The sequence below is a fragment of the Pongo pygmaeus genome, chromosome 2 (assembly GCF_028885625.2).
Source record: "Pongo pygmaeus isolate AG05252 chromosome 2, NHGRI_mPonPyg2-v2.0_pri, whole genome shotgun sequence".
NCBI lineage: Eukaryota > Metazoa > Chordata > Mammalia > Primates > Hominidae > Pongo > Pongo pygmaeus.
The window spans coordinates 124,127,580-124,146,356 of record NC_085930.1 but is presented as its reverse complement, the minus strand read 5'-3'; the positions used below and the strand labels follow the sequence as shown (position 1 = coordinate 124,146,356).

General features: G+C 37.5%; 1 protein-coding gene across 19 annotated transcripts in view; it reads left to right on the top strand.

Moving 5' to 3' along the window:
• RBMS3 (RNA binding motif single stranded interacting protein 3) overlaps nt 1–18,777 on the top strand; it is a 764,097-nt gene that overhangs the window by 461,319 nt on the left and 284,001 nt on the right. For all 19 annotated transcript variants that reach the window (XM_054479599.2, XM_054479608.2, XM_054479604.2 and 16 more), the window contains one exon: nt 3,077–3,234. In XM_054479599.2, coding sequence (XP_054335574.1) covers nt 3,077–3,234 — 158 coding nt within the window. The remainder of the gene's footprint in view (nt 1–3,076; nt 3,235–18,777) is intronic.

Here is an 18,777-nt window from a genome sequence, read left to right as displayed (position 1 = left end):
TGGTAGGCTCTGGGTTGATGAGGAACTCCAAAGCTCTGGGACATGTATTTCTTGTATAACTTGAGTAGTTCTAGACATGTGGGACTCGGAAATCCATCATAAGGAAGTTGTTCATTTCTCAATTCTTTTTTAATTCTGATTCTTCCCAGTAAAAAGACTCAGTCTGGTGCTGGTGTGCTTCTAACACTTCCATTAATTATGAATTCCCTTTGCAACAGAGAGTGAAGCAGGAGCACCAAAGCCTTCTGCAAACAGTATCTAGCTATAATTTGAAAACATGAGTTTGTTCAGTTTTTACAGTAACCTTCTATTTATGGCAAGTAATACTGGCCTTTTAGTTATGGTAACAACACAAAGTGTTTTTTTTTTTGAGACGGACTCTCGCTCTGTGGCCCAGGCTGGAGTGCAGTGGCAGGATCTCAGCTCACTGCAAGCTCCGCCTCCTGGGTTCACGCCATTCTCCTGCCTCAGCCTCCCGAGTAGCTGGGACTACAGGCGCCCGCCACTAGGCCGTCTAATTTTTTGTATTTTTAGTAGAGATGGGGTTTCACCATGTTAGCCAGGATGGTCTTGATCTCCTGACCTCGTGATCTGGCCGCCTCGGCCTCCCAAAGTGCTGGGATTACAGGCATGAGCCACCGCACCAGGCCTACAAAGTTATTTTTTAAAATAGATTTATTTAAGCCCCAGAGGTATGTTTATTTAGAAAAATTTTAAAATAAGTAACAACCTATGACTGTCAAAAATTTCTAACATTTGGTATTTCAAATAATTGAAGCTTGAGAAACATTGGACTTGTGGAAAATACACTGAGCTGGAAGATAGGAAAATTAGTCACTAAATATAATTTTAGCCCTGTCACTAATTATTAGATTGTCCTTGGGCAAGATTGAATCTTTCGTGTCTCCATTTCCTCATTATCCAGTAAGTGTAATAATATTTGCCAAACTACTTTTGGAGCTACAATGTGAAGATTAAAATTAAATGATGAATGGTGAAATACTATGAACCTTGGAAGTTATATGTAGATAAGGTTCATTATTATGTATCTGAAATGTCCCCCTTTTTTAATTTACCGCTTCACAAAAACAAAAACAAAAACAAGATCAAAACCATTTAAAGAATAATAATATTATCTCTGTTTTTTCTCTAGGACCATTACAGTTACTGGTGGTGATACTGATGACGGTGGTGGTGATAGTGGTGTGTGTGTGTGTGTGTGTGTGTGTGTGTTTATATGTATGTCTGTGACAGAGAAAGAGAGAGGGAGATTGACTTCACTCATTCAGTCTCTATATGTAAACTATTCCTAAATATTAAGTCTCTAGTCATCTTTTCCAGATTGATTATATTTTATATTTGCTATTTCCCACGGTGCTAAAAAGCTTAAAAAGTAAACTGTGTTTAAAATGAAACTAATAATACATCATATTCACTCCAAGTTTTAATAAAAATATCACAACCTATCGGAATATTTAGTTGTTAAAAATACAGAAATTTAGTTGCATACAAAAATTATTTCTTGACTTGAAACAATATTTGGATTCTTGTTGATTCTACTTGTTTATTATTTTTAAAACCATAAATATCTAATAATATGATATCTTTTCACAAAAGATATTTGACTGTTATGTAATACCATTTTCTATAGACTTCAGGATTTCTTTTTCTAATTTAATGTCTGGCTTATCCTTGAAGCTAAGGTTTTTGTTTAGTTAAAATATAATAGTTCAATTAAATATCTGGTACATTTTGATATTAATGACTAATCTGTCAAGTTTTTGACTGTTTTATTTGAGACATAAATACAACTAAGTTCTAAATTATTAATTCATTATATAAAATAGAGAAAATTGATACACACAGAAATAATGCTCGTAATTGTGGTTTGGTTTCCCATTCTATTAAGCAAAGCTTATTTAAACATTATTGCTGCTTAATTAGGAGATGGTAGACATCATAATCTTATTTGTATATAAATATTTAGGCTTGGTCTAGGACGGCAATTCTCAAACTTAAGCTGTCATCAGGATCACCTGGAGGGCTTGTCAAAACACAGATTTCTTGGCCCACTCTCAGATTCTGCTTCAGTAGTTCTGTGGTGAGGCCTGAGGAATTGTGTTTCCAATAAGTTCCCAGATGAGGCTAAGGCTGATGTTGCATTTCTGGGACTATACTTTGAGACTCGTTGGTCTAGCGAAAGGCAGTAGACCAGAGCAATAAATCCCATGGACTTTGGTGATAGGCCCAGATTTCAGCCCTGACTTTGGCACTTATGAGCTGTGTAACTTGGATAAGTTAGCGATCAGTTTTGTCATCCATAAAATGGTAATTATATCTATTAAGAATATTGAATGAAATAATGCACGTTAAGTGTTTGGAACAATGCTTAGCATATTATGAACTCTCATTAAATGCAATATCAGTAACTAATTGTGATGGTAGTAAGAGTGGTAATCATAGAAGTAGTGGTTAATGGTAATAAAAAGAATATACACATTTGCCTTAGTTCAATTGCATTAAAAGTTTATTGGTCGGCCGGACGTGATGGCTCACGCCTGTAATCCCAGCACTTTGGGAGGCCGAGGCGGGCGGATCACTAAGTCAGGAGGAGATCAAGACCACTCTGGCTAACGCGGTGAAACCCCGTCTCTATTAAAAATACAAAAAATTAGCCGGGCGTGGTGGTGGGCGCCTGTAGTCCCAGCTACTCGGGAGGCTGAAGCAGGAGAATGGCGTGAACCCGGGAAGCGGAGCTTGCAGTGAGCCGAGATCGCGCCACTGCATTCCAGCCTAGGCTACAGAGCGAGACTCCGTCTCAAGAAAAAAGGGAAAAAAGTTTATTAGTCTTTCTAAGGAATGATGGACAGAGAGCTTGGCTTTCATTAGTCATTTTGTCTATGATAAACATTCTGCATAAGACATCAGTAAAAAGAAGTAATGTCCCTAGTGAAAGCACTTTCAAGAGCATTTTGGAGATTATTATCTAGATTGCAGTTTAAACAAAAGTTTCTCTATTTGTACAATGTTTCTCAATACTCAGGACTTACCACATTTGTTACTTTCCTTCCCTTAGCAACAAGAGCAAGACCCAACAAACCTATACATCTCAAATCTCCCCATTTCTATGGATGAGCAGGAGCTTGAGAATATGCTGAAACCCTTTGGACATGTCATTTCCACAAGAATACTAAGAGACGCTAATGGAGTCAGCAGAGGTGTTGGCTTTGCCAGGTAAAATTCTTTCTTTGTATGTAACCGTTATTTCCTCATTGTTCCTTTTAAATTCCATTCCTTTTTTAGTACTAGAGCCCAAAGCAATAGAATATGCAAAAAAAAAAAAAAAAATTAAAAGTAGCTTATCAAATCTGTCATCCCTCTGTGTCTTTGCTTGGAGCTAAATAATTTCAATGTAATTATAAATAAACTGTGCTTGTTAAAATGTACGTAGAATGTATTTATGTGTCTTGAGTCATAATAACATGCATACTCAGTTCCCAGTCCTCTCTGTGCCTGTAGATCAACAAAATCAGATGCTGCCAATACCTGACAGAGATAATAAATGCCCAGTACCCCAAAGCAAAAGAGCTCATGTGGTGAACAAAGCATCTAAATGTTTTCGCATTGATTTCCAAAAAAGGGTGCTAGCATTTCTCAGTAAAGAGAAAATAAAAGAAAGGAAACATTTAGAGAAACAGGAATTACTGAGAAGACCCAACAAACTCAGAAACACAAAGGAGGTCAAGAAGCCATTTGCATTTAAGAGGCCCTGGCTATGTTTTTGATATTTTAGGCAGAACAGGGAAAAAAAAATATTCCTTTCATTGTAAGAAAAGGAAGAGTAATTTTCATTTTAACTTTGAAGGAATGTTTACAAAAGAGGATTTCAGCCAGGAATGGAGTTTAAATAGTTGTACCTGCTGTGCTTTCATGAAAAACAAAGCTAAAGAAACCACAGAGTAAAAGAAACTGCTCAATGACAATGAAGAAAAATAAGTCTTGTCTCTATGGCTTGGTACATTTATGTGTGTCTCCAGCTGATTTAACATGGATGAATAGATGGATGTTAAGTGTTATGTGGAAGTCAGCCCATTGCAGACAAGTTTGTTCATCTAGGGCCGGGCGAGGTGGCTGACGCCTGTAATCCCAGCACTTTGGGAGGCTGAGAAGGGCAGATCACGAGGTCAGGAGTTCGAGACAAGCCTGGCCAACATAGTGAAAACCTATCTCTACTGAAAATACAAAAATTAGCCATTGCATGGTGGCGCATGGCTGCAGTCCCAGCTACTCGGGAGGCTGAGGCAGGAGAATCACTTGAACCTGGGAGGCAGAGGTTGTGGCGAGCCGAGATCGTGCCACTACACTCCAGCCTGGGCAACACAGCGAGACTCCATCTCAAAAAAAAAAGAAAAAGAAAAAAAAGAAAAACCATTCCAAACTAACTTCCGTTAACTCACTTTAGAAGATAACAAATCGTCATGTATATGTTAACTAATCTCTAACTTTATTTCCTTGGAGTTATGGTTGTGGACCATGTGTGAAAATTCTTCTTATTCTCCATAATGTATACATAGTAAACCAGTAGACAAATGCAAGGTACATGCTTGATGATTTGAATAGAAATAAACAGAATGAAGAAAATCTCCCTGACTTGAATGTGTGCATGAGATATTCAGGCTTTCAGGACATTCACAACTGTTGATTTTCATGGCCAAGGCAGAGCTTATGACACTACTTGAATCTCTGAATTTAACCAATGTAGTCATTCTTATATAGTGTGCAACTAGCTATGGGAGGCCTGAGCAATGTGTGGGAGTTCACTGAACCAACTGTCATGTTTCACTTTACATACCATACACATTCCTTTGGTTCTTCCCCCATCCCTTGCCCTCCAAAAACTCTCCAATAAATTAGTTTCTCCTTCCTTTGGACTCCTGCTGGGAAATAAATGTATTTCAAATGCATTGAGAGAACATATTTCCAAGAAGACCTACAGTGATATTTTTTTCTTTAAACAAAGGATGTGTTCGTACAAAGTATATTAGTTTCCTAGGTCTGTCATAACAAAATGTCACAGAACAGTGGCTCATACAACATGAATTTATTTTCTCACAATTTTGGAGGCTAGAAGTCAGAGGTCAAGATGTCTTTGTAGCTGGCTTCTTGTGACACCTTTCTTCTTGGCTGGTAAATGGCTGTGTTCCCCTTCTGTCCTCACATGGTCTTCCTTTTGTGCATGCCTGTGTCTTAATCTCTTCTTAGAAGAGCACCAAGTCATATTGCATTAGGGCCCACCCTAATGGCCTCATTTTAACTTAATTACCCCTTTAAAGGGGTAATTACAAATACAGTCACATTCTGAGGTATTGGGGGTTAGGACTTCAACATATGAATTTTGTAGGGGACACAATTCAGTTCATAACACAAAGATTGAACTATTCATTTCTCTCCCATTTATCTTTTCTATACAATGAGAGTTTGCTTAAAATGAGGCATATTTTTCTTAAGTACAGAGTCAAGTAATATATATTCTAAAAGGCAGAACTATAATGCTGGTATATGGGATCATGAAAGAATAAAACTTACAAAGTTATTTTTCTTTAGGAACTGAGGAAGGGTGGGAATTTTACATTTTAGCTCTATTCTGAATGCAGCCTCTCTCTCTCCTCCATTGCATTTTGCATACAGAAGCCACAGTGAGCCCTTCAATATTCAGATCTCATCATGTCAGGGTCCTGCTTACAATCCTTCAACATTGCACTTGCCAACCTCTCCAGCATCATTCTTGATATTGCTCACCTTCCTGGCTTTGACTCTTTCTGTCTCATGTTCAGACACAAGCTGCCCTTCTTGCCTGATTATACTTCCCATGGCTCTTCTCCTGACTTCTGCCTGCTCATCTCTCAGGCATTGGCTTAACCATCTTTTCTTCAAAGAATTTTTCACTGACCTCCAATCTTTGGCTTTGGACAAAGTTAGGTGCTCTTGTTATAGCTCCTATAAAAGTTTCATTTTTTCTTTCAAATAAAATATATCACGATTACAATGAATTCATTGTTTAATTTCTGTCTTCACCAAATGGATCGTACATTTCCTTAGGTCAAGTTTTCTTTTTCATTGTTGGATGGATGACTGGATGTGTGGCTAGTGGATTTCATAATTACCGTTCTGTGAAGTTTCAGAATAGCTAAATTCGTTGGTCTTTTACAACTTTGAGCTTCAAATATGAATTAGCAGTCACATTCCAATTCTGAAATTTAGGTATCTGTATTTCAGAAAGTGGCATGTGGACTGAAAAGGCAAACATAGGTTCAAGTCAAGCCACTGATTTCTTATGCCTAAGAAATAAAAATGAAGTGTGAGTCTGACTATCTTTTGAAAGAAGCCAGGAAACCGACACAGAAAAAGTATTTCATTCTCCATGTATCTTAGATTTTAAATTTTGAGGAGCAGAATCCCATATGATTAACCTAATTTGATGGGGTGAGAATATATTTTTAGCTGTACCATAAATAGATCTGCCCAAATTCCTACTTCCCTATAACATTGGCTGTGCATTTTCTCAAGCAATTATGGCTTTTGCTTAACTAATTTGATCATTCACAACTTAATTCTTGCACAAATGTTTCTCCTTTTAAAAATATTATCCTGTCCCTTTTCCACTCAGCTTTTCTCATCTGAAATTTTCCCTCTGAACCACAAAACAGAGATGATTTCAGTCACCATTTTCTTGATTCTTCCAAGAATAGCACATAGCAAGTGAGAGAAATTATTTTATTACATGAAGATGTCTTGGGACAGTGGTTCTCAAAGTGTGGTTCCCAGATCAGCAGCTTCAGTGCTTCCTAAAAACTTGTTAGAAATGCAAATTTCCTGCCCCCAATCTACCGAATTAACAATCTGGCAGCGAGGGTGTTCAGCAGTCTGTAATCTGTGTACTAACAAGCACTTTAGATGACTCTAAAAGCACTCTAAAGCTTTGTCTTGGGTCATTAGTACTTGTTCTTAGGACCATCTGAATGATCTGTTAAAACTCTGATTGCTGGGCCCACTCTTAAAGTTTCTGATCCAGTTGGTTTGGGGTGAGACTCAATTATTTGCATTTCTTTTCTTTTTTTTTTAATTTTATTATTATTATACTTTAAGTTTTAGGGTACATGTGCACAATGTGCAGGTTTGTTACATATGTATACATGTGCCATGTTGATATGCTACACCCATTAACTCGTCATTTAGCATTAGGTATATCTCCTAATGCTATCCCTCCCCTCTCCCCCCACCCCACAACAGTCCCCGGAGTGTGATGTTCCCCTTCCTGTATCCATGTGTTCTCATTGTTCAACTCCCACCAATGAGTGAGAACATGCGATGTTTGGTTTTTTGTCCTTGAGATTATTTGCATTTCTAACAAGTTTCTAGGTGATACTGACACTGCTGATATGGGAACTACGCTTTGAGAACTATGCTTTGAAGTTGTCTGTGATTTTTCCAGGTGGAGTTGATTCCTGTTGATGCCTGATTTACACTGTTTTACTTTCTCAAAATTACTAAAAAGGAACTATCCCCCTTCCTGTTCCCCAAGGGTAGAGGCCATGCCTTCTTCTTTATATCTGTCCAGTACTTAGAATATTGACACATAATTGATCTTGAGCAAATTTCTTATGATAAATAAATGAAAACACTTTAAGGTTTTGGGTTTTTTTTTAAATATAGCAATATGCAGAAAGACATTTGATGATAATGATAAACCAATTGTGAGATAGATACTGGAATATTAGAAAAATCTATGGTAGCACCAGCCCAACTAGTATTAGTTCACAAATTGTTTCTTCCTCTAGGAGTTTACAGTTCCACAGGCATTATTAAAAGAATATGCTGGCTGGGCGCGGTGGCTCACACCTGTAATCCCAGCACTTTGGGAGGCCGAGGCAGGCAGATCATGAGGTCAGGAGTTCGAGCCCAGCCTGGCCAACATAGTGAAACCTCAGCTACTCGGGAGGCTGAGGCATGAGAATCGCTTGAACCTGAGAGGTGGAGGTTGCAGTGAGCTGAGATCGCACCATTGCACTCCAGCCCGCACGATAGTGTGAGACTCTGTCTCGGGAAAAAAAAAACAAAAAAAACTGCTTATTTAATTGGGAGAATACCCAGCCAATAATTGCGTATAGTAAATTGTTGTACATATCTCTTGAATTTATGACTGTTTCAATTCAGAAAACCTGAATAATTTTTTCGTGGACTTCATTTTGAATGTTACTATTGGTGACTTCTAACCATCGTATGTGGTCCTTAATTCATGTACAAGGGATTCCAAAACTCCTCTGACTAGAAAGAACCCCCCCGCCTCAGTTATTATTTTACTTGCAACTATACATTAATCTTCTTTGATAACCATCTCTTCAAAGTAAAAGGAGTATCTTCATTTTATATTTAAAATGCTGAACTTCAAAGCATTGATTTGAATGCCAGTAGGGCGCACAGACAGCAAAATTACAGGCTTTTCAAAGTTCCAGAAGCACAAGATAGTGTCTGAAATTACAGACATTTTATTTTATTGTGTGTGTGTGTGTGTTTTTTTACTCTCTTGTAACTTAAAACAATTTTGTAAGATCCACCCCCCTCCAGGCAGCATTTTATAGCCAATTTATAAACCTCTAAAAACAGAAGTTTATGGTGGGAATGCTGACAGTCAGCCCCACTACTGCAGAGCTAGTGAATGCCAACAGAGTACCTTGCCTGCGAGGGTAAGGATCAGAGCGTAAATCAGCCAGAGTCTGGAGGGCCATGACTGTGTGTTCATGTTATCCATTTCCCATTCCCAGAAACATGAGACTGATTGTCCAGCAAAAATCACATTGAGAGGGTGTTATGAGAGGCCAGTAAAGAATGACCCAAAGTGGGGAAGTGATGGGTGGGGGACAGGGGGAGCAGGGGGAGCATTCGCAATTAATCCAGCTTCAACATCTGGGAACGTGGAACCTCTTTAAGCAATGCATTTACTATCCCCTGGTGAGCTAAAGAGCGTGAGAGACCGCTGAACAGAGAGACCTTTGTGTTTTGTAGTATTTTTTGCCCTTCTTCAATACTCTTAATTTGATTCTCATGGAGCTTTGTTTGAATGACTTCTAACATATGGGCAGCCCTGTGTTCTACCTCTCCCTACTGAAGGTGCAAGTTTTCTAAATAAATAATTTAAGTTTTTCTTTCTTTTCATTAAGTAAAAAAAAAAGATGGTTATAGGCATCCAAATACTAGCCTGCTTATTAAATATCAATCAGTATAAATAGCAGGTCTTTTTTGTGTTTTCTACTAATAACTTTGAATATTATTAAAATGTTATTTTTTTACCTTCTACTGCCTGATACTTCTTGTTCTCTTCTTCCATCTGCTGAAATATAATGAGACCACAGAAACACAATAATCATATGAAAATACAGGAATTTTAAAAAATATGTTAAATAACAATACTTTTTTGAAGGCAAATATATGACTCTTTAAAATGCCCATCAAGTCTATCAAATTTTTTTAAACTGTTTGGAATTGTTTGGAATATTGTTTTGACTGTATCTGTCTTGAATCCATCACTGCAGTAACAATTTCTCCCTTGCTATTTTGGCAATCCTTTTGCCATTACTATTTTAAACACATGGAACCAGGAAATCAAAAGTGACTAAGGAAAATCTCTAAAGTGTAAACTTAGTGATTAGTAATCTCCAAACTACAGCTGTGTTTGTACAGAAACAGGTTACAACTGTGTTTTCTGAGACTGAAGAGAATAAAGGTTGTATGTTTCATTCTTTTTGGTAATTTTAATTCTTCTTCTAATTGCCATCAGATGTGGTCTGCTGGAGAGTATACTCCTGGACCCCCTGCAGCTTCTTCATCTTTGCTCTTCTTTTGTGTGTCTCATCTTGTTTCTTCTCCTTGCCTCTTTGTCTTTCTCTTACCATCAGAAAGTCAAAATCACAGCTGGAGAATGTTGAACATTCTATTTTCTTTTTCATGTATTCAGAGCCCTGGGTTTCAAAACCGTAACTAACCAGTGAACCAACCAAACAAATAAATTGCATCAAATAATTTGTTATTCTGAAGTCTCCGAGACTCCATTCTTGTTGTATATATGCCTTTATAAAAATCTAACGAAGGAGATACAATATATACTTTATTGCTTTATTATTATAAAATAAAAATGACCACATACAAAATAATGCCCTCTGTGAAATGGGAAGAGAGTTCTGAAAAATTATTTACCTATATAAAATGGAATTGGAGGAGCTTTGTTACCTCCAGATTAGAAATGGTGGCCATTCAGTATGCTCAGGGCTCATAACATGTCTTTGACCTGTACCTGCTGTAAACACAAAGCATGTCAAGGAATGTTGGAGCATCCAGAAAACTGGGGACATTGGAGGCATCTAGTCTGCTTCTGGCCAATAGAAAAGTAAGAGGTGGAAATATAGCCCAATATTGTTTGGACCACAAGTTTGAGCCTCTTTTATTTAGCATATTTTCTACACTCTCAGCTTTCTGTGAATTGGGCCAATACATTTATTCTCTGTATCTCTATGGTTATAAACATGGTTCTACATGGGTCTGAAATAACTTAGCTTACATCTTAGTTCTGCATCTCTTACTTGTGTTCTTGGGGCAGTTATATAAACTCTCTGAGCCTCTTTTCCTGACATATATCTATCTATCTAGATAGATAGATAGATAGATGGATGGATGTCAGGTCACTATTATCCAATACTGGCTTGGTCAATATTCCAGTAATTGTTATAGATGAAGTAATTCAGAGATGTACATATACCCACAAAAAAATCTGCTTTTACAGACCAACATTCTACTGGATTGGGGATGATGCAGGATTTTTGCTCCTTAGTTCAACTAAATCTGGGTTCTTTTCTCTTGACCAGGAAAAATTAGGCATGTGGATACATTGAAGGGTGAGAAGGGCAGAATTTATTAAGTGAAAGGAAAACTCTCAGCAAAGAGAGCGGTAGTATAGCCCTAGGTAGTATTGGAAAAGGCAACATTCGATTGGTTAAAAGGCATTATTCAGAAAGAATCAATCGGGAAAGAGCAGACAAACAGGGGCAGAAGTTGTCCCTCTGGGTCACAGGTTTCAATTGGAACCAGCAGTCATGTCTTTCAGCCTTCCGGCTGTTTTAGGCTTGAAGGTGAGGTTTCACCAGGGACCCTTTCCTATATGCCTAGGTATTTGTCTGCCTCCTGCCTCTATCAGGGAGACGACAATAAGTATGTAATAAACAAATAATCAAACATCAGATAATGAAAGTATTACAAAAACACCCCAAACATAGGGGTGTAATAGAGAGTATGGGGCAATAGGAAGCAAGAGATAAGAGAATGATGTTCTGTCTTCAGAGGGAACATTGAAACTAAAATACAAATCAGAAAGAACCAGCCAAGAAAATCTCTTAGTGGGAGTAGGGAGGGAAGAGAACAATCCTGGCAAAGAGAAAAGGAAGTAGAAAACCTAAGGTGGGGCCAAGTTTGGCATGTTTGGGAAATAGAAAGGAAACAAAATTGTGAAACATTGAGTAAGGGAAAGAGGTGTAATAGGTAATAATGTCAGCCTTAAATAATGAGATTCAGAAAATGTGATTAAGTACAGAGTTTATTTGAGCTCAGAGCTTGAAGATGGCCACTCAGGAGTGTAGATTCAAGTTGCCCTGGATATACAGTCCAATTAGCAGTTGTTACAAGTGGGTCTTGAAAGGAAAAAAGAAGCCGTTTTTAAGTTTTTACTAAGAATGTACATTAAAGTAACATAAGCTATTGATTGGCTATTCATGGTTCTTTGTATCACAGATTCCAAGAACATAAAGATAACGGTAGAGACAACTAATTAGGAACAAAAAATGCCTTTAAAAAATTACCCTGGGCATGGATGCTGTGAGGAAGAGCATGATCAAAAGTCTCCAACTCATGGCTCTCTGGGTTGGATAAATTTTGCATACCTCACACAGCTCAGCCTGATCTGAGTTTTCTCATTTCCCTCCATTTCATCAAGATGTTTTGAAGAAAGCATAGTAGATGAACTAAAAGCATTTTGACTCCTTAGTCCTATATCATAAGGAAGGTTCATTCCCAAATGGTCCTGTCCCACCCAGGTGGGTGTGTGTGGAAGGGGCGGGGGAGAGAATACATCTCAGTAAGAAATTTTAAGTGTGCCTAAAGCTGAATTGGATTGGTATCACAGGGTGGCAAAAATGAGACTTTAGCCAAATCTCAGTCAACTTGTTTATATAGTTGCTGTCACTTGTTGAATCATCCTGGTCTTTAGAATATTATGACTTTAATTTTCTCAGAAGCAGTCAAACAATGAGAGATACATATTGCAAGTAAGGATTACCATTACAAAAAGAGAATATGTATTCCAAAATGAAAAAGGAAACCTGTTCCACTGGTGAGTCCACTGAAAACATCCTGAAGAAAATTAAACCCTTGTCCTTTAGAGACTCATAGCTAGGAAATAATTCTGGATTTAGTCTAAAATATAGGAAAATCATAAAAACTCAAAAACAATAGTCAGTGCTGGAATCTAATAGCAGGTGTGCTATTATTCTGAAACATAATTTTTCTCTCTCCAGTTCCCCATGTAAACCAAGGACAATTCTTAGTCTGATCAATTTATTTGCAAAATAAGTTTTAGTAGTGTTCTTGGCCTGATTATTTGTATAAAGTGTAACAAGAATAATGAATGGCCATACAGGCTCCTTTAAGTTGGCTTTGCTAGAACTTTTTCATAAGGAATCTCAAATTAGATTTTTAAAAGCCTCTTGAGGCTAGGAAAACAAGCCAAGGATTTGCTGTCAGGTTGTTCCTGTAATACCTATATGAATTGGGCAAAATCCTCTCTTCTTGAGGTCCCAAAATATCTTGAGGTTCCTGGGCCTGTCAGAAAGTGATATTCTTTACTTATCATAAGGTCAGGAACCTTGTAAGAGAACCATGTAAAAATGTATCATGCCAGTCTTTTCAAGAGGCTTTTTATTGGGTTTCTAAGGTCAACTTCAATTCCTCAAAGCAATCTGGTCATATCTAAAAATATGCCATTCCAATAAAAGCTTTGGTAAAATTACCAATGTTCAATGTGTCCTGTTACCAAAAAACAAACATATTCTTATTGAACTTATGCAAATAACTATATTGCCATAAAACAAGAATACTCATTATTAGTTTCCATATTTTGAAGAAATCAGCTAAAGAGAAAAGTGAACATTTCAATTTTGCTTGCAAATGTATACTTTACCCAGTTGCTATAAGCTATGAATAGCTGAAAAGAAAATAAGACAAAATATAAAAGAGTCAGTAATGTTGCAAACAAAAAAGTCATAAATATCATTTTAGTCCTCTATCAGTTCAGTAAATTGAAATAACTTTTGATTGATGTTGAGTTAGCAATCTTCATTAATGTATCAACTTTTTAATTAGAGTTCTGGAAGATTTTACTTAGTCCAGAGGTAAGATCTGGAAAGTTATCAGAAGTCTTTATTCAAGAATTCTTGTTGGGATTCTTTTCCACGAATTTCCTTGAAGAAGAAGTAAATTTTGGACTATAGCTGATGTAATTGACAAGAAATTTAATTATTTTTGTGGCATAAAACAATTTAATATAATAATCATAATTATGTCTGATAGCATGTATCAAGACATATCTGAATTTTAAGAATCTCATAAAATTTTGGAATACATATTAATAATACATGTATACTAATATAACTCAAACCTATTTTTCTGACTTTTATTTTAAATTCAGGGGCACATGTGCAGGTTCGTTAATAGGTAAACTTGTGTCATGGGGGTTTGTTGTACAGATTACTTCATCACCCATATATTAAGCCTAGTACCCATTAGTTATTTTTCTGATCCTCTCCTTCCTCCCACCTTCCACCTTCTGAAGGGCCCCAGTGTGTGTTGTTCCCTTCTATGTGTCCATATAAACAGCATTTCTTATTTGACAATGCTTCCTATATGATTTTAACATACCAAATAAGCGTTATATGTCTCTCCTGGACTTCCAGGGGTTCCTCTTTTATGTCCAGGTTAGTACAGATCAAAAGATAATTTTAGAATTTGAAATTTAATTTTTGGAAATATGTAAAGTATTAAAGGTTTAAAACACTTGATATTGAAATTAAAAAATGTTTAAAACACATGATCAAAATAGAATCAGAAGTCAATGCATAATAATAGTCATTTATTTTGTGAAAATGATAATTCAAATGTTTCAGAAAGCAAAATTTTTTATTATTTGATAGAGAAGAGATTTAATACCCAATCAAGGGACCTAATAAAGACAACATGAGGGAAACTCTCCCTGCAACTCAATTATTTCACAGTTTACTCAAAAAGTAAACAAATCTTTTACTATCTCTTATTAATAATACACAAAATTCTTGTTCTAAGGAGAAAACCAAGTTTTACTTTTAGTGTATTATCAATACTAAAGCTAATGTTAATAAAACGTTATGACCAAATCTGTCCAATCTCAATCAGCTTTGACCTCACAAAATAAGATTTCCATAAACCTTTTATAACCTTTTCTAATTTTCTATTAAAAATGATCAGTATTCTGAGAAAACCTTGTGACAACATAGGGGCACAGACTGTGGCCTTACATCAGTGTGCTTTTGATATTAATGCTCAGTTTTTAGAAAAACATATAAATAATTTCTAATTTTAGACAACTTGAACACACACAAAATTTCTTTCCCAAGATTAATCTTCCACAAACCCTCTACAACTTGCTTAAGATGTTTTGCCACTACCTAAGCAAAAATTCTATGGATAAATACACGGGTATTTTCCTGATCAGAAGACAGCTATTTTCACTGAACCAACAATATTAAACTAGTCTTAAAGATTTACTCAAATCATGTGAACTAAAAGGCACTTGAGCTGGTTTTGAGACAGGATAGTTCCCCTGGTACCTCTGTGGGACTCATGAAGGGGTGGCTTGGTTAGGCAGCCCGCAGCACTCAAACCCCTTGTGGGAGGGTTAGCACGCAGGTGAGCTGGTGCAGGAGCTGGGGCGAGTGCCTTTGGGTGCCTGCAGGAACAAACACTGTACAGGCCCATGGCAGCGCCTAGGGGTTGCCTACGACCCCTGGAGCCCCAGAGGATGTGTGTTACAGTGTGGTCCTTTAGCTTTGTCGTCCGTGGATGGCTTAACTGTTTAACAGCTCAATGGGGAGTTAGTGTGACAGCCTCTTCCCCCTCACCTCAGTTCTTGTCTGGCATCCAGGAGGAGTGAGGTCACACAAACAATTTGGAGGGTGGTGAATGCAGAGGATTTTATCGTGTGGTGGAAGTAGTTCTCAGCAGGAAGGGGAGCTGGAAGGGCAATATAGTGGGAAGATAGTCTTCCCCTGGAGTTGGGCCATCTGTGGCAGAACTCTTCTATGAAATTCTGCTGTCAAGCCATCCCTCTGAAGTCAAGCTGCTTCTCTCTGATATCCAGCTGGTTCCTCTTTTCTCCTTCCCTGCCAGTGGAGCTTGGAGTTTTTATGGGTACAGGGTGGAGGGTGGGGCAGGCCAGGGTGATTTTGGAAAAGGCAACATTTGGGTGGGAAAACGGGGATGTGAAGTTCTCATTTAGGGCATTGGGTCCAGGCTTGAGGGTGGAGCCCTCGCCAGGGAACCACCCTCTTCTACCCAGTATTTCCCTGCCTCCTGTCTGTATGTAGTTTCCATTTTTCTGATAAAATATTTGATTTAACCACTTACATTTTATTTAAGACAATTAATTGGAGGTTGTTCATATATGTTGGTAGTAAAATGTCACATACACATGCCACATATAAACACATAGACATACAGGACACATAGAAGCAAATTTTGTATTAATAGCTTTATAAGGTTCTCCACTTGTCAGTTTGCAAATAGTTTCTTTCCTCTTTAGACTGTCAAGCCCTAAACAACAATTAGCTAGGCTATCCTAAATTTACAATAGAAAAACAGGACTCTTAGGTGAAAATTTACATCCCAAAGGCACAGAACTTAGATCTAAACACCTTTATTTACCGAGACAAAGAAGGGCATAGGTAAAGGCCCAGTCAAGATAAAATTATCAGTAAAAATATCTTAAACAAAAGTAAAGTTGGTTTTATAAACTTTAAGGCACTGTTTTTCCTGTCATAAAAGTTTCTAGTAGCTTAGGTGGAGCAAGGGAGATGCTCCTACAAATGGAGATTTCCTTTATATATGTAAATTTATTTTACAAAGAGTTTCGAAATAGCCACCTAAATGCCAGAAAGTCATATTTTGGAGACCAATCTAGTTAGACAGCTGGTATTTTCAACTTAGCTTATGTATTGATTAGATTACTAACCTCAGGATTGAGCCCTTTAATGAATAGCAAAATGAAAGCATTTGCAGTTTTTGAGGACTAATATTTACATGTGTGAAAATCAGGCAGTGCACCTAGATATTTAAAATTGAACAATCCCACTTTTACATTGAATCCTGGGTTCCCTAGAAGAGAGAAATACCACAAGACCGGGGTATGCAATGTTTCCACAATGCACCTCACTGCAGACATTCCCTCAAGACTGCTAGGCGACCAGTGCCCATCAGCCCACTCTGTGATCAGACCACCCTCCCACAGGAGGAGTTTTATGCCTTGAGGGGAAGTGTTTCCTCCACCTTCAAGTGTTCAAACCTGTCTTTCTATCTAAACACCGGAAAAAATGAGTAGCCCCGTACATTTATAATCATTCACTGCAACTGATTTCAGCTACTTCAGAAACCACAGTTTTTGCCAGTGACTTGTCAGCCATTGCACACACACAATTCAAATTGTATCTCATAGTACAGAGTAATCCCTGGTATCCTAAAAGCTAAAGAGATCAGTTACTACTTCTAAGAGCTCTTGCAAATCTTTATTATTAGATTCAGTTATGGAAGTAAGATTGCCCATAATTATACTTCCTTTTTGAATGATAAAAAAGACCCAGTGAGAGGAATTTTGGTCACCCAACAAGAATGTTTAGATTTGTCAATTGAACTGAGCTGTGAAATCTGACCAATTTTAAAGATTACAAATTTTTCACTTAAGCCGTAAGATTACACTTTTTCTTTTCAGAGAGAAACTATTTTTTCCCTGACCAAAATTTTAAATGAGATAAAAGATTGAAAAACTCTTTTTTTTTGAGACAGAGTCTCACTCTGTCACCCAGGCTACAGTGCAGTGGCAAGATTTTGGCTGACTGCAACTTCTGCCTCCCAGGTTCAAGGGATTCTCTTGCCTCAGCCTCCTGAGTAGCTGAGATTTCAGGCGCCCACCACCATGCCTAATTTTTGTATTTTAAATAGAGGCAGGGTTTCACCATGTTGGCCAGGCTGGTCTGAACTCCTGACCTCAAGTGATCCTCTTGCCTCAGCCTCCCATAGTGCTGAGATCACAGGCGTGAGCCACCGTACATGGCCAAAAGATGGAAAAACTCTAAGAATTAATTCAAAATAACACTAGCTCAAAAAGAAAAAGTGAAAGTCACAAATCTGCAATCAGCAGAAACTCTAGAGAATAAAAAATGGAACTCCTACCTTACAGTAGAGCTTCAGTTCCAACCATGTTGAGGCAGGAATGTGTGCAGCTTCAATAAGTGAATTGGTCTGAATCTTCAACCAAGAATGGAGCATTCAAATTTGAGGAGGGCTTACCCAGTTGACTGACCTCCATTGACTCCAGTGAGGTCAGATGAATGAAAGTTATGCTCATATCAGGGCTCCAGCTGTCAGCAAAACAAGGGAGATGACTGAAAGTCTGCTTCAGGTCCCACCTGAGTCACCAAAATGTCAACCTTAAATAACCTAAGTACAGAGATTATTTGAGCTCAAAGCTTGAAGATGGCCACCCAGGAGCCAGATTCGTGTTGCCCGGAATATACAGTCCAATTAGCAATAGTTACAAGTGGGTCTTTAAAGGAAAAAAGAAGAGAAGTTTTTTATCAAGACTTTTCGTTAAAATAACATAAGCTATTAATTGGTTATTCATTGCTCTTTGTGTCACAAATGCTAGGAATATGAAGATAATGGGTGAGAAAGCTAGTCAGGAACAAAAATGCCTTAAACAATTGCCCCCAGGCATGGATACTCAGGGGAGAGACAGCCATGACTGAAGCCCTGTACTTATGTCGCTCTGGGCCTGATAAATGTTGCATATCTCACATAGTTGAGCCTGCTCTGAGCTATTTTTCTTTTCTCAATAAAATCCAGGAATGAAATATGGCTGTAGCTAGGAGATTGATTAAAAGTGGTAATGTATTCCAGAGTCATTAATGGTATGACTTTTCTACACCTATATTTAATTTTCACTTTATCTCAGATTATTTATTTAAGTTTAATTTTCTGCCATTTCTTTATGAAAATTCCTTCTAGAAACATTGGTCTGGCTAAAAAAATATATTTAGATAATTATGCATCTATATGAGTACATAGATGAGTGTCCCTACTGGGGATAATCAGGTAATCCAAGTGAAAGAAGTAGTTTCTAGATGGAGTATAAGGCAAACTTTATTTCTTATACACTTCTTGAAACACACAGTCTTTGGGATAATTTTTTTACCCCTCTGCTGTTGATAGCTTTATGGTGTAGGCATCAAGGCACTGGCTGGAAGCAGAGTTTCACTCCAGATGATTCTACTGAAGAAAATTAAGGAGTATTTACAAAATATTTACATAAGCAGTGTTAAGGGAACTGAGGTAAAGGCAAAGAGATGTTGATGTTCCTAGAGAGGAGCAACAGAG